The following is a 15,035-nucleotide window of genomic DNA, read 5'->3' as shown; positions in this document are numbered from 1 at the left end:
GCTGTCACCTCACCTCAGGTGAGTCTAGTGGGTCTCACCTCACCTCATTTGAGTCCAGTGCCTTTCACCTCACCTGAGTCGAGTCCACCATCTGTCACCTCACCTGTCACCTTAGTCCACTAAACTATCACCTCGCCTCAGGGGAGTCCAGTGACTCTCACCTCATCTTGTTCAAGTCCAGCAGCTGTCTCCTCACCTGAGTCAAGTCCACCATCTGTCACCTCACCTCAGGTAAGTCTAGTGGCTCTCATTTCACCTCATTTGAGTCCAGTGCCTATCACCTCACCAGAGTCGAGTCCACCATCATTCACCTCACTTCAAGTGAGTCCAGTGCCTCTCCCCTCACCTATTTTGAGTCCAGCAGCTGTCACCTCACCTCAGGTGAGTCTAGTGGGTCTCACCTCACCTCATTTGAGTCCAGTGCCTTTCACCTCACCTGAGTCGAGTCCACCATCTGTCACCTCACCTGTCACCTTAGTCCACTAAACTATCACCTCGCCTCAGGGGAGTCCAGTGACTCTCACCTCATCTTGTTCAAGTCCAGCAGCTGTCTCCTCACCTGAGTCAAGTCCACCATCTGTCACCTCACCTCAGGTAAGTCTAGTGGCTCTCATTTCACCTCATTTGAGTCCAGTGCCTATCACCTCACCAGAGTCGAGTCCACCATCTGTCACCTCACTTCAAGTGAGTCCAGTGCCTCTCCCCTCACCTATTTTGAGTCCAGCAGCTGTCACCTCACCTCAGGTGAGTCTAGTGGGTCTCACCTCACCTCATTTGAGTCCAGTGCCTTTCACCTCACCTGAGTCGAGTCCACCATCTGTCACCTCACCTGTCACCGTAGTCCACTAAAATATCACCTCACCTCAGGGGAGTCCAGTGACTCTCACCTCATCTTGTTCAAGTCCAGCAGCTGGCACTGAAAAATTGCCCGGGACACATGCTGTCACACATGAACGACGGCTACGTCCTCACTGTGATGATCCTGCCGACGAACATCAAGTAGCCTGATGGCAATTTGTCGTTGGCGCACTTTTGCCGTACCGTTGCCTGGTGGGTGCTCAATGACGTGGTTGGGGAGTTCAAGGAGTTGGTGGGAAACCTGCCTAAGGAGGACTTAAGCCGGCCCGCCATCCAGAAGATGAAGACGTGCGACTGCAGGTCAAGGAACCTGGCCTTTGTCCTGACGCTCTTGGGCGAGGAAATGAAAAAGGCCAACACCAGGGCAGATGTCAAAGCCGTCACTTTTGTGTGTAAATTCGGCCAGCAGGACGTAGACCCTTTCGACCTGACTAAAATAGCCAACCAAGAGCTGGTGAGAAGCGCTTCGATCCACATGGCCAAGAAGAAGAATACACACCTCCTCTTCTGGCTTTGGTGCAGGCAGCGTGTGGTGGAGATAAGGGGAGCTTTCTTCACCTACCTGGGAATGCACGAGGCGGTGAATTTCCAGCCTAATCTGGAAGTAAGGTAGATGGACGTGCACCGGGATCTGCGTCAGGTGTTCTCCAAAAGGGGGAAAGAGCTCTTCTTAGGCCACCCACTCTCACCGGATGACATTAATCTCAGCATCAGCCTCGGAACCAGCTCGATTGCCTTCTACAGCCTGACGCGTGAAAGGGGGTTTCTCAGACCGGGGCTGTACAATTCGGCCAGTGTGAAGGACCCCCCCGCCGCCACTGGAGAATTGGAGGCGAGATCACCCCCAGAAGACCCACAACCTGTGGACCTGGCCGCTTTGCCAAGTGCTTGAGGCTTAGCCGGCGGTAATCGGGAACGTGCTCATAAAGGTCCTGGTGGGGGACATATATAAGCGCAACCATCAACTCCCGTGGGACCACATGAAAGACTCCACACCGCCTGGACGGCTGACTGGAGCCACCACTCTAGAAGCGCTTTGGTGTGGAAGAGTGCTTATAGCAGGGCTTCCCATCAGAGAACAGCAAGTTTTTCTCCAGGATGACATTAGGCACACACTCGAATACCTACCGTTTCACACCAGGAAGTACTGGGATGAGGTGGAAGTATCCTTTGTTAACCTTGAGAAGACATGCAGCCTTCTTCTGTCTACTTGGATAAGTCGAAGAGCATTACATTGCCTCCCAGAACATTAAAGATTTAAATTAAAAAAGCGTTAAAATGATGAAAAACCTATACATTGATTAAAAGAAATACTAACTGGACACAAAAGTGCACCCACCTGAAACCCCCATTCATCCATCCATTTCTGAACTGCATCCTCACAAGGTCACCGGAGTGCTGGAGCCTATGCAGGCAGATGTCATGGCAGGAGACAGGATACCCCCAAGACAGACACAGGGATAATATGCAAACTCCACACACAGGGAGGTCGGGGATTGAACCCGGGTCCTCCTAACTGTGAGGCCAACGCTTTACAGCTGCGCCAGCGTTGTATGTTGTTATTAAGCAGCCACGAGGCTGCGAGGCTGCAGCTAGGCGGCTAATAACTAGTACTGGGTCGATGCGTGCAAATTTCCCAGCTGATCAACGAGACGCTGCAACAGCTGTACGTAGGCAGGCACAGGTTTATCCTGTCAGGTTGACCCCACGGGAGGTGAAAGGAGGACAAATTTGGGTGCGTTTTCTCAGTTTTGTCGCACAACACGTCAGCATCTTGGCTTAGCTAGAACGAATGGTCTGTAATGGTAAGCACCGGTGACATCAGGGGCGGGCTCAAGGATGTTTCTTCCGGGTTTGGTTGTGAAAGCTGGCACATATCCAGATTTTGCTTGGATTTGAAAAACTTTCTTTCTTTTCATTTTTTTTTCAATTAATATCCAAAATATATGCCATCATAACATTACTTCACATTGGAGTGTTTATTGTACATATGAATTTGAAACAAAGTCCTCCTTTAACTCTGTTGCAATGTTTCCTGTGTTGTTCTCGTTGTTTTGGACATATGACGATTATGTGTCAGCTTTTACAGATCTTTGACCAGCTGAGGATGCTGCGAAGCTGTTGACTCAAAGAGACAGTTGTAAGTTTAGACATCCACAGCCACATAAAACTTATCTTCTTTTCTTCACTCCGTGTCCATGTTAATTCCTGTCTTGTTGACACCCTTCCTATAGTAACTACCAAACTTCCCGTTTGATTCCTGGTTTATGATGTCACTCATTGTCCAACTGAGGTATTTTGCCTGGCCATCGCCAAAAACACTTAACTTCCTTGCTAAAAAGATGACATTTTCAAACACTGATGAATAAAACTACTAACTTGGCCAACAATGCACCAACCCTCTTCCGCTGCAAACAAGCTCTTCTGCTGCAATGAAGCTCTTGCACTGTAACCAAACTCTTCCGCAGATATGAAGCTCTTTGGCTGCAACCAAGCTCTTCCGCTGCAAACAAGCTGTTCCGGTCAAACTAACCTATTCGCTGCAATATAGCTCTTCTGCTCTTGCGCTGTTTAATCTGACAAACTGGTTGAACTATTTTGTGATGTGCTTGCTTTTATTACACCTTGTTTTTCAAAAGAGGCATTTCATTGTCTTCTACGTTTGTACGTCTTTGGATGCTAGCACAAGTTGTCATTGAGCAAGCCTGCATGTGTATTTCATTTAAAAATGCCTGAATATACTGAAAAAAAATGTCAGCAGATGTGGATGTGCGTTAGCTTTCCGATGTTGCTACTTTCATCTTCATAATATATTCTGATTTAAAGTTATTTTTAAAGTCTCCTATTGCAACTTTGGCCTAAAATCCCCAAATGCTACGATAACCCGCTAACTTGTATTTGGTCTGACCTATAGAGAACCCAAAACTGAATATTATATTTTTCAAAATATTATAAGAGTTATTAAATGTGTGTATAAATCATGAAAAGTTGGAAACTCGTTAAAAAGTAGCAGTCGCTGATGGTGTACTGGTACACAGGCCTGAATTTGGTGCAGGCAGAGTGTGATGGATTGGATTTGATGTTTCAAAGTGTTTCAAAATCCATTCATCCATTATCCAAGCCGCTTATCCTCACAAGGGTCACGAGAGAGCCAGAGCCTATCCGAGCTAGCTTTGCGCGAAAGGTAAATTACACCCTGAACTGGTCACCAGTTAGTCACAGGGCACTGTGTTTAAATATGATTTATTTTTTCAATAAAGTTTTCATATATCAAGTAGTACAGTTAGAACACATAGAAGAGTAATTTTGAGTATTTCCAGTTTGTAATCACATTTTTTTGCACTGTATGGCCTTTTATTGCTGTTCATTGTTTGTTGTCAATAAAATTGTTTTTATCCCCTTTTAAATGATTTATCTCTTTTCAATTACTTTCTATCATGCAAACCACATTGTGTATTAAATGCGCAACAAAAATCAATACTTTGCTTTGCTTGGCTTTAATCAAGGATCAAATTTTTTCTAACTGATTAAAAAGTGTAGACATGAGATTCATGTGTTACATTAAATTCAATAACCGTCTAAATGACTCTTAGTTAAGAAACGTTTATTATTAACACTTACAAATGATAAAAAAAATATATATATACATAAAATGGATTGCAAATGGGAACAGTGTGTTCATATGAAACACAGTGTACATGGAATTACAATGTAAAATGGCTCGGTAGATGGTTTGACACTAAAATGGAAGACTGGAATTGTAGGATTTGTTCTTTTTGAACTTGGATTGAAAATAAGCTCCCGCTGCTTTTGCGTGCAGGCGGGCAAGGTGGACAGTTAAGAGGAGCTGCTCAACAGTCACTTGGCAGTTTGCTTTGAAAGGGACGACATCTCCACGTGTGCTAAACAGCATCGCTGCAGGTTAGCAACCCTATTTTGATTTTTTAATCGAGCCATCCTGAACAAGGAAAGAGTAACCGTTGGAACAAGTGGTCTTGCGATGTTGAAGTGCATTCGTGAGCTCGTGAGCTAATTGGCCTAACCTGTGTGGATTTTTTAGCATATTAACACGCAGTTGGGGGACTTATTAGGCAATAAATATCGTCACGGCACCCTTGATACATATTATCTGTAGTCCTTTGCGGCCAGTTGAGTGTTTTTTGTCAAACTTTTGTAACTACGTAATCGTGTTGATTCTTCCTGTGCACGTCCTAAGAAGGTCTTATGAGGCATAAAGCTTGTCAAGGCACACTTGTTCGATATTGGATGTCGTTCAAATGTGTTATTACCCTAACCCTGCCTATTTTTTTGTCTTGAGCACATCCTGAGAAGGACATATTAGGCCCTAAACCAGGGGTGGCCAGATTTTTTTTACTCCAAAATATACTTTTCAAGCAGCCAGCCACTCGCGGGGGGGGGGGGGGGGTGATTGATGATTCTCCCAATATTATGTTATTAATGTTATGTGATATCTTATACAAAATATATATTGATATATAGGGGGGAGATGATGCTCCCAATATTATGTTATTAATGTTATGTGATATATTATACTATATGTAAATATATGTGTATATTTAAAATGCAGAATTAGCTTTTTGTCCACTATATTGTCTGTGCTTTCATCCTGGATAAGGCTGTGCCAAGGTGGAATTTTAAAATTACACACCATCTCATGCTGCATTTTCTACTTTGGGTTCAGACCTGAACTTTCCCACTCCGAAAAGAGAAAATCTCATCCAGTTTAACCACTTTTTGTTTGATTATTCACATACTCCAACAGTCATTGCATCTTAAAACAAAAGCATTTCTTTTCCAAGTAGCCATTAATATCGAAATTAAACATGAGCAGAATGTCTTGGTCGTCTTTTCTCTACGTTGCCCAGACTGTTGCGAACTAAAGCAGCGGTTATGGACATTGATGGGCTGCGTAAGTGCTCTAACATTTGGAATTATGAGTGTACGTCTTTAAGAGTGGGGATGGGGGGCGGGCGTAAGGTAAACTAGGAAAAAGTTCCGCGTGCTGCCAAAAAGAAACCAGTTTTCTTTTTATTTTTTACAGTACGTATCTGAATTGTGCCATTGGATGTAACAACCACTCATCCCTCACTCATTGAATCACATTGTAAAATGCCACAAACTGAATAGCTGTATGTTATACTTTTAATTTGCATTGGATTATTTTTGCACGCAACGAGGAATATCTGCAAAGAGACTGCAACAACGGTGCACAATCGTGCACACGCGCAGTTTAGATTGAACACTGACTGACTTTTTTTTGCCACGCCTCACTATCGACGCATTAAGCAGCCCTGACTAAAAAGTTGTGAGAGCACACTTACTAAATATATATCCATCTATCCATTTTCTTTGCCGCTTTTCTTCACGAGGGTCGCAGGAGTGCTGGAGCTAATCCCAGCTGTCAACGGGCAGGAAGCAGGGTACACTCTAAAATGGTTGCCAGCCAATTGCAGGGCACATCGAAACAGCTGCAATCATAATCATACCGAAGGGCAATATAGAGTTTCCAATTAATGCATGTTTTGTGGGAGGAAACCAGAGTGGCCAGCGAAAATTCACGCAGGCACAGGGAGAACGTGCAAACTCCACACAGGCGGGGCCGTGATCGAGTGGTTTCAAACTGGCGCGCCATTTGCGGCCCGCGTGGTCAAATTTTGTGGCCTCCACCTTAATATGAAAGTTTAATGTTCGTGCAGCCTTCGACTTTTACATGAATGCCACTTTTAGTGTTATGTGCAAAGCTAACCAATCATGGTGGGGTATTTGGCTCTTGGGCACATGTAAGCAGAGAAATATTTTTCCGAGTGAAAATTACTGCAGCTTTGCCATGTAGCGTTTTACTAGTAGTTTTGTACACAACTTGTTGACACAAGCATCTTTGTTTATGTTCATCTTTCATTCAATCATTTACCTAGCTTCTTATCCTCATCAGGGTCACGGTGGTGCTGGTGCCAGTCCCAGATATCATGGAGCAAGAGGTGGGGTACACTCTCACTAGTTGCCAGGCAATTGCAAGGCTCATGGAGACAGACAACAGTCGCACTCACAATCACACCAAATGTCAATTTAGAGTCCCAAATTAATGCATGTTTTTGGCGATATGGGAGGAAACCGGAATGCCCGGAGAAAACCCACACAGGCACAGGGACAGCATGCATACTCCACACATGCAGGGCCAGGATTTGAATCCCGGACTTCAGAACTGTGAGGCCAACGGTCTAAGCAGTTGCACCACTGTACTACCTCCTAGTTTATCTTTATGTCTTTAACTTTTTTTTTTTTTTTCAAGCAGATGCTTGAGAAGATTTAATTTTGTTTTTAATTTCTAATTAAAATTGGCCGTGAGCGAATGTGCACCAACCTCAGCCGGATGCTGCCTCCGGCGGTCCCGAAGTAAATTGAGATTGAGACCCCTGATGTGGACCATTTAAATCCTGTGTACTCTTTGCCATCCATCACAAATGTTAGACGCAATGAAGTGGCATGCGATTATTTCTGCCTCCACTGTGGAATTTGACAGTCGCTATTTACTTTATCCCATTGTAGTGACAAGGGATACCTCCAACCAGTTGCCGATTGCAATGACTTCCCCAGAGACTCCACGGAACGGTCCACCGAGAGGCGTGGAGGGTGGCGCCTCTCCTCCGAGTTGTTCCGAGACTCTGCAGAGCCGTCCGGCTGAGGACAAGGTGAATGTCAGCACACCTGGCGTGACCAGTGTCGTGCCTGTCTACTTGAGTCCGCAGCAGACTCCGCCTAGAGCAGGGGTCGGGAACCTATGGCTGGCGAGCCATATCTTGCTCTTTTGATGGTTGCACATGACTCGCGGAGCCCTCATAACAACATACTGTACATGTCATTTCTGTCGGGCAGGCAACGCAAATGATGCAGTTTGTCTTCTCGGTGGGAAACTTGAATCGGGGCATCCCCACCAGTCGTCACTCTAAGGTGGATACATGGGAGACGTGCTTTCAGGGTAAAAACTGTGGTGCGTTGTGTTTATACAGTGGGCCCTTAATTATACTGAGTCATATGTGACGCCATGGGTCCTCTACGGTGAAAAGATTTGGCATTTATGGTTGAAGGTTCTCGACCCCTGGCCTCGAGGCACGCTGGGTGTCATCGCAAAGGATGACTCGAATGTCTTTGTCATTTACTCCACAGAACCATCCACGGATAGGCGCGGAGGGTGGCACCTCTTGTGAGCCTTTTGCCTTGCCTCCACGGAAGCGTCCACGTACAGGCGCGGAGGGTGGTGACTCACCTCCATCTCGCTCCAACATTCGGCTGAGCTGTCCGGCCGAAGACAAGGTGAATGTCAGCTCACCTCGGGTGACGAGAGTGGTGCCTTTGTCCTTTACTCCGCAGAAGCCTCCACCTGGACTCGAGGTGGCTCTAGGTCCTCGAGGCACACTGGGTTTCACGTCACCTGAAAGGATGACTTAAGTGCCTTTGTAATTTACTCCACACAAGCGTACGCCGATAGGCGAAGAGGGTCGCAACCTGCTTAACCCTTTTGCCTGGAATACATCGCTGTCGATGCATCGTGTGTGTTTCGCCTTGACTGCGCTGAGCCAGCTGGTGAATGTAAGCTCACCTCAGGTCACAAGTGTCGTGCATTTGTCCTCTACCAGTCCAGTAACCAGAGCCACGCCTCCTCCACTGCTGATGATTCCGGCAGAACACACAGTGAGTGTCACCTCGCCTCGGTCGAATCGCTCACATCAGTCGATCACTTGAGTGCTTTTATCGTTGACTCCACAGAACCCTTCACCTAGAGGCGCTATGACTCTCATGTCATCTGAGATGGGTGGCACCTCAGCTTGGATGGGTCTGACCTCACCTCAGATGGGTCTGACCTCATCTGGGTCGATACATGCAAGGCCTTTGACCTTGGCAGCAGAGAGACGTCCAGCCCGAGGCACGGTGAGTGTCGCCTCAACTCAGTTGTCGAGTGTACTGTGTTTCTCATTGACTCCGCGGAGACACAATGGTTCTCAGCTCGCTCACCTCAGTCCGTGACTGCACTTCCTTTGTCCTTGACTCCACAGGACCGTTCACCTAGAGGCATGATGGCTGTCACCTCACGTCCGCAGAGTCCGGTGGAGGTCCGCTCACGTCCGTTGAGTCCGGTGGACGTTGCCGCAAATCCACCGAGTCCGGTGGATCTCCAGTCACCTCCATCGAGTCCAGTGGATGTCACGGTACCTCAGTCAAGTCCGGTGGATCTCACGGCACCGCAGTCAGTTCCGGTGGCTCTCTCCTCAACTTCGTCGAGTCCGGTAGATATCTACTTATTTCTGTCGAGTTCAGAGGATGGCAACTGTCCTCGCCTGAGTCCGGTAGAAGTCTCCTCACCTCCGTCGAGTCCGGTGGATGACACCTTACCTTGCTCAAGTACAACAAGTCCCTCCTCCATTTACTCGGGCTGGTCGAGTCTCTCCTCAAGTCCGCAAAGTCTCGCCTTGACTCGCTCGAGTCCAGTGACTGTCAGCTCATCCGGGTCCAGTCCAGCAACTGTCACTTCACTTTAGGTGAGTCCAGTGCCTCTCACCTCACCTCGGTTGAGTGTGGTGCCTTTATCCGAGGGCTAGGCTCACCAGTCCGACTGTAAGCGATGTCCGTAACCCTCCCGGAAGGCGGGTCGTGACTCCAACCGACCAAATTTGCAACACGCGATCCGTGCTGTCCGAGTTCCATTCGTGTGAAGTCTGAAAAAGACTTGTCTATCCACGTGGCTGTGTCCATCAGAGCGAAGAAGAGAAACACGCACCTCCTCTTCTGCAGAAACACATTCTGAAGGACCTTTATCTTAACCCTAACATTATTGGGTGGGTGGGATAGGACTAACCTACCTAACACTCGAGCAATGTTTCCTGTTGTTCCCGTTGTTTTTGACAAACTGAGGCTCATGTTTGATCATCATTTGATTGTCAGTGGTTATGACATTACTTGAAGTGAGCACAACGATGCCTAAGCTATGGAAATGTGTGTCCGCTTTTACAGATCTTTGACGACCACGGGGTGGCTGCTGACTGAACAAGACACAGTTCTAAGTGTACACATTCACGTACCAGCCAAGATGAGTAAACCCTTGAGATCTGGCATAATAACGTTAAGTTTACCGCACTCCCTCTTCACTTCCTGGATTGTTTAGCTCACTAAGGTTGAGGGTCACTTTCTGTTAAATGACATCACTTGGTGTCTAATCATGTCGGGTAAACACTTAATTTTGGAATCTTTATGATGTCACTGTTAATTTGGCACACTTAGTGGATTTTTGACTGACTTTCTGTTTTGTTCCTCACATCACGATTAAAAGTCATTGCCTGTTTATGGACCACATTTGTTGTCGTTTTTCCCACACTTCTCATTTAGTTCCTGGTTTGTCACGTCACTTCCTGTCATAGCTGTTTTTTTTGCCTCAAAATCAAACATTGATGAAAAATTATTCAAACACTGATGAATACAACTACTAATTGGACTAAAAATGCACTCACTCGTGGAGGCAAGGAAACTACGTAAAGGAGGACTTTGTCGAAAAAAATAGGAATGGGAGCACGCATTAAAAGTTAGTAGATGACAGTGTTTCTTTTAATGCCAAAATTATTCGCAGATTTCACCTAGAAACATCTCTAAATTGGAAACTATTATCGAAATTCCCCAGCTGGAAAAGTGACAACCAGTCAGCGTTTGCCACGTCTGCAGTGCTTCCGGTTCTGACCCCATTGGTTGTAGATACGTTTCACCGAAAACAGAAAACATCCACTATCTGGCATTTTGTAGCCGATTTTTGTGAAGAATAACTACAAACAAAGAAAACAAAAATAACAATGTACACAATTCAAGCCTATGCGTTTGAGCCTCAATCGAGCTAGTGCACATGACGTCACCATTTTCACTGCGCCATATTGCCGGTCGAACGGAGCTGCTCGACATTGTGGGAGACATTTAACCGGAGGAGAATATTCACAATGCCCGAGACCTGTTCTGCTGTTGGTTGTCGTAACAGACGAGACAGATCTTCAAAGAGATCATTCTATAGAATACCAGCTGAAAAGACCAGAAAAGATCGGTGATTTCGGCAATTAAACGTGATGGATGGTGCCCAACCAAATACACACACCTGTGTAGCAATCACTTCATTTCAGGTAGGAATTATTCTTCTCATTCTCAAATTCCCAAGAAGTATTTATCATGCCAAGTTGAGCCATCATTTGAGTCACTGGAGGTGGCAGAAATGAAGATGTTGAGGTTCTCGCGATGAGTGAGAAATTTGGATAGGATGAGAAATGAGCACATTAGAGGGACAGCCAAAGTTGGATGTTTTGGAGACAAGGTTCGAGAGAGCAGACTTCGATGGTTTGGACATGTCCAGAGGCGACAGAGTGAGTATATTGGTAGAAGGGTCCTGAGGATGGAGCTGCCGGGCAAAAGAGCGAGAGGAAGACCAAAGAGAAGGTTTATGGATGTGGTGAGGGAAGACATGAGGGCAGTTGGGGTTAGAGAGGAAGATGCACGAGGTAGGCTCGGATGGAAAAAGATGACACGCTGTGGCGACCTCTAATGGGACAAACTGAAAGGAAAAAAAGACAAATCCATCGCATACGTTGTTTTTAGGGTATGTGCTGATCAAGGAGTGGAAAACGAGGTTTTGTTTATGGTTCGTGGGACAGGAAGCAGCAGCTTGATATCTGGAAAGAGTGTTCACAATCAAAAGTTTGTTGCTATTAAAAGTTTAGAATATCTGATGTTTTTTAAAGTCAAAAGTAACACAAGCTTTTTGTGATCTTTAACATAATGAGATTCAAAGGGCATTTTAACTATTTCTTTATTACTCTGTAATTGAAGGATTGAGCAACTGTGGAGAGACCTGTGGGCAGCTGTGACATGCATTTATTACGATGTGCTTCACTACCTTGAAGGGGGTACCTCAACATTTCAAATGTTGCACACCTCTTCTGTTGCCATTATGTCTTCCTTCCACGGCTGCAGGATGATCTGGATACTTTCCACAATGGCTAGGACGTTCATCCACTACGAACTGAAAGCAACACGACTCCTAACCAGCTCTGGGTTCTTGGTCGTAACCATCACCCAACTCCTGAATCATAACAGTTCCTTGACAGAGATACATTTTAATGGTACAATTGCATTGATTTTATTCACCTCATTTATAAAATAGCAACCTACAATATTATGACAAATTAAATTATGAGTTCTCTTCCACCCTTCCTTGTGTTTTACAGGGTGTACAGATTGCAGACATCGAATGGGAAGACAGCGGGCTTCCTCTGCAGGATGTGTCAAGTGTCACAGTGCCGAACTCCAATTTGCAATTGACTGATGAACAAATGTCAGCTTTAAGCGATGCAGTCAACCCCAGAGCCACATCCCAGTCTTTTGGCTGTGAAATTTACGTCCATTTTTTAGAACTTCCAATTCATCGTACATTAGAAGAATCAGAATACATTGTTAGTTTGGCTTTTGTATTATATTTTCAAATGCACTACAAAGTTATGTTCACACTAACAATCAAATGTTTCGTGAAAACAAATTTCAATGGCATATTTTGAACTGCCATTAACTGAATCAGTGCAGTGTAATGGCAATAACTCCTCTGAACATTGTCATGTTACTTGTCTTGTGTAAATGAGTTCAACATTAAACCATATCTGAAGAACTTGTGATCTGAGAAACATACACTTTTATTTCTCTAAATCTCAACAACACATAACTGTTTCATTGTAACGCAGCTTTTTCCTCATAAAAAAATGTTAACATTGCAATTGCCTAATAAAAAAGCATAAACATGTTTTCAACAAGTAGGTTGATTCACAGGAAACCAAAGCCAGTTTGGCAAGAGGAAATACAAAATCATCTTTAAAAAGACTTGTAGTCCTTGTAGTGACATGGGATTCTCAAAGTTTCCTAACAGGTGGCTGCTGCGGGATGCTTGCTTTGCACAATTTCCACAGACAGACGTGCTGAATTTTTGAAATTTTCTCATCCAGTCCAGAATTTCACAAGCTCTTTTAGCTCAGGTGGTGTAGCTTTGAAAGAGAACCAAAGGACAATACAACCAAAATGTCATTTTTATTTACCACACAACCAGAACATTTACTTGTTAAATTAGTATACGTGAAACGTTTTAAGGCGAATGGAAATGTGCAAGACAGTTTTCCATTTTATTAAAATCCACCTGCTGTGATACAGCTAAGGCAGTCAGGGAGTACATACAAACAGGAATATGCAGACCCCATTGTTAGATTGAATCTGGAGCGAAGATTGAAACTTACTTGTGAGTTACACGTGCAAACTACCAAGACAAAACACATTCCTCTCACGATGCCTCATTTTAAAGTACTTGAAAACCTCTAAATCTGACACTGGTACACTTACAGTTTGCAGTGAAGTGTCGCAGATATCCTGAAATCCGGGATTTGGTTTCACTTGAGCAGTCGTCATCTTCATCACTTCCATTTTCTGTTTCTGGCCAAGTGATATACTGAAGTAACACCTGAAATCAGCAGGAACACTTTCATTGTCCTGTGTTTAACATTTCTATTCTGCCCATTGCTTTAGCCATCGTCTTGCGGGGTCAAAAGTACCCAGTGTTCATCAACCCTGGTTCTCAAGAGCTGCGGCCCTGCATGTTTTAGATGCTACCCTGCTTTAGCACACGATGCTACATGTAGCTGTGTCATCAAGAGAATTGCGCAGACCTTGATGACAAGCAGATGATGATTGCTCATGATAATCAGACGTGCTGAAGCAGGGTAACATCAAAAACATGCAGGGCTGTGGCTCTCGAGGACCAGGGTTGAGGACCACTGTTTGCTTTTGACCCTGGATTACAGCACTCGGGTTAAGAGTACTTATTAACCCAAGTCGCAAACATTAGCGTGTTTGCAGAAGAACGTTTTCTTTTTAAAAGATGTTTGATGACTGTAATTCCAGTTATTTAAAGGTTACCTCTGGACACAGGGCTGCTTCCTCTTTCGGAAGCCTCATCGGGAACACCTAAAACCTTTAACTTTCTCAAAAGCCGACATTTTTTCATATATTAGGCACACCGGATTATAAGGCGCACTCCCCCGATGAACGCCCAATGTCGGACACGGGGAGGGCGGTGTGAGACACCCCCCCATGATGGATGTCGAACTTTAACTTTCTCACGGGACTGGTTACGCCGGCCTCTGGAGGGGGAGGCCGGGTGACGCGCAACGGTGTGTCCGACGATGAACGCCCAATGTCGGACACGGGGAGGGCGGTGTGAGACACCCCCCCATGATGGATGTCGAACTTTAACTTTTTCACGGGACTGGTTACGCCGGCCTCTGGAGCGGGAGGCCGGGTGACACGCAAAAGTGTGTCCGACGATGAACGCCCAATGTCGGACACGGGGAGGGGTTGAGAGAGAGGACCCTAACCCACCCGTGGCACGACCGAGACGGCCGGACCTGCACCACAGCACATTCTCACTGACCGATTGGCACTCGTGACCCGCCTTTGGGGGGCCCCTGCCGGCCGGCTTCCGCCGGTGTTCGGGTGGACGGTTCCCCCAGCCTGCGGGTTCGACCTCGGATCCACGACGGTCGAGGCGGCGTCCGCGGAGGTGGGAGGCGTCAGCGGAGGGGTGCTCGACAGCCCCCGCCGCGCGCCCTCCCGCCGCTCGCACGCGGTTCGCCGTCCTCCCGTTTGTGGGTCCAGATTACGGCACGACGGAGAAGCCGCGTCTGACGCGGCTCTCCTCCTCCTCCGGCCGGAACTGGGCACGACCGTGCCGGCCGGACCCCGCACCCACAACGCACCGCAGCACATTCTCACTGACCGATTGGCACTCGTGACCCGCCTTTGGGGGGCCCCTGCCGGCCGGCTTCCGCCGGTGTTCGGGTGGACGGTTCCCCCAGCCTGCGGGTTCGACCTCGGATCCACGACGGTCGAGGCGGCGTCCGCGGAGGTGGGAGGCGTCAGCGGAGGGGTGCTCGACAGCCCCCGCCGCGCGCCCTCCCGCCGCTCGCACGCGGTTCGCCGTCCTCCCGTTTGTGGGTCCAGACTACGGCACGACCGAGACGCCCCGTCTGATGCAGCTGTCCTCCTCCGGCCGGAACTGGGCACGACCGTGCCGGCCGGACCCCGCACCCACAACGCAC

The 15,035-nt window shown here is 46.7% G+C and overlaps 2 protein-coding genes across 5 annotated transcripts in view; both read left to right on the top strand.

Moving 5' to 3' along the window:
• Positions 1-1,750, top strand: part of LOC133494939 (WD repeat- and FYVE domain-containing protein 4-like) — a 20,502-nt gene extending 18,752 nt beyond the window's left edge. Inside the window, exons 29-30 of the mRNA XM_061809246.1 lie at positions 1,085-1,438; positions 1,499-1,750. Coding sequence (XP_061665230.1) covers positions 1,085-1,438; positions 1,499-1,750 — 606 coding nt within the window. The remainder of the gene's footprint in view (positions 1-1,084; positions 1,439-1,498) is intronic.
• A 1,069-nt stretch (positions 1,751-2,819) lies between these two features.
• Positions 2,820-10,063, top strand: LOC133494627 (mucin-17-like). Of its 4 annotated transcripts, XM_061808619.1 has the most exons (9): positions 2,822-2,998; positions 4,679-4,779; positions 6,812-6,857; positions 7,426-7,568; positions 8,044-8,268; positions 8,353-8,568; positions 8,644-8,805; positions 8,931-9,413; positions 9,886-10,063. In XM_061808619.1, the coding sequence occupies exons 4-8, from the start codon at positions 7,461-7,463 to the stop codon at positions 9,411-9,413; spliced, it is 1,194 nt and encodes a 397-aa protein (XP_061664603.1). In that variant the 5' UTR covers positions 2,822-2,998; positions 4,679-4,779; positions 6,812-6,857; positions 7,426-7,460; the 3' UTR covers positions 9,886-10,063. The 4 variants fall into 4 exon arrangements, with proteins under 4 accessions (XP_061664605.1, XP_061664603.1, XP_061664606.1 ...); XM_061808621.1 differs by lacking the exon at positions 6,812-6,857 and having other exon boundaries at positions 2,820-2,998; XM_061808622.1 differs by lacking the exon at positions 2,822-2,998 and having other exon boundaries at positions 4,569-4,779; positions 8,044-8,190.
• Positions 10,064-15,035: the final 4,972 nt, after the last annotated feature.

Source organism: Syngnathoides biaculeatus, chromosome 21 (assembly GCF_019802595.1).
Source record: "Syngnathoides biaculeatus isolate LvHL_M chromosome 21, ASM1980259v1, whole genome shotgun sequence".
Classification (NCBI taxonomy): Eukaryota; Metazoa; Chordata; class Actinopteri; order Syngnathiformes; family Syngnathidae; genus Syngnathoides; species Syngnathoides biaculeatus.
The sequence above is the reverse complement of the archived record's forward strand: the minus strand, read 5'-3'. Positions and strand labels throughout refer to the sequence as shown.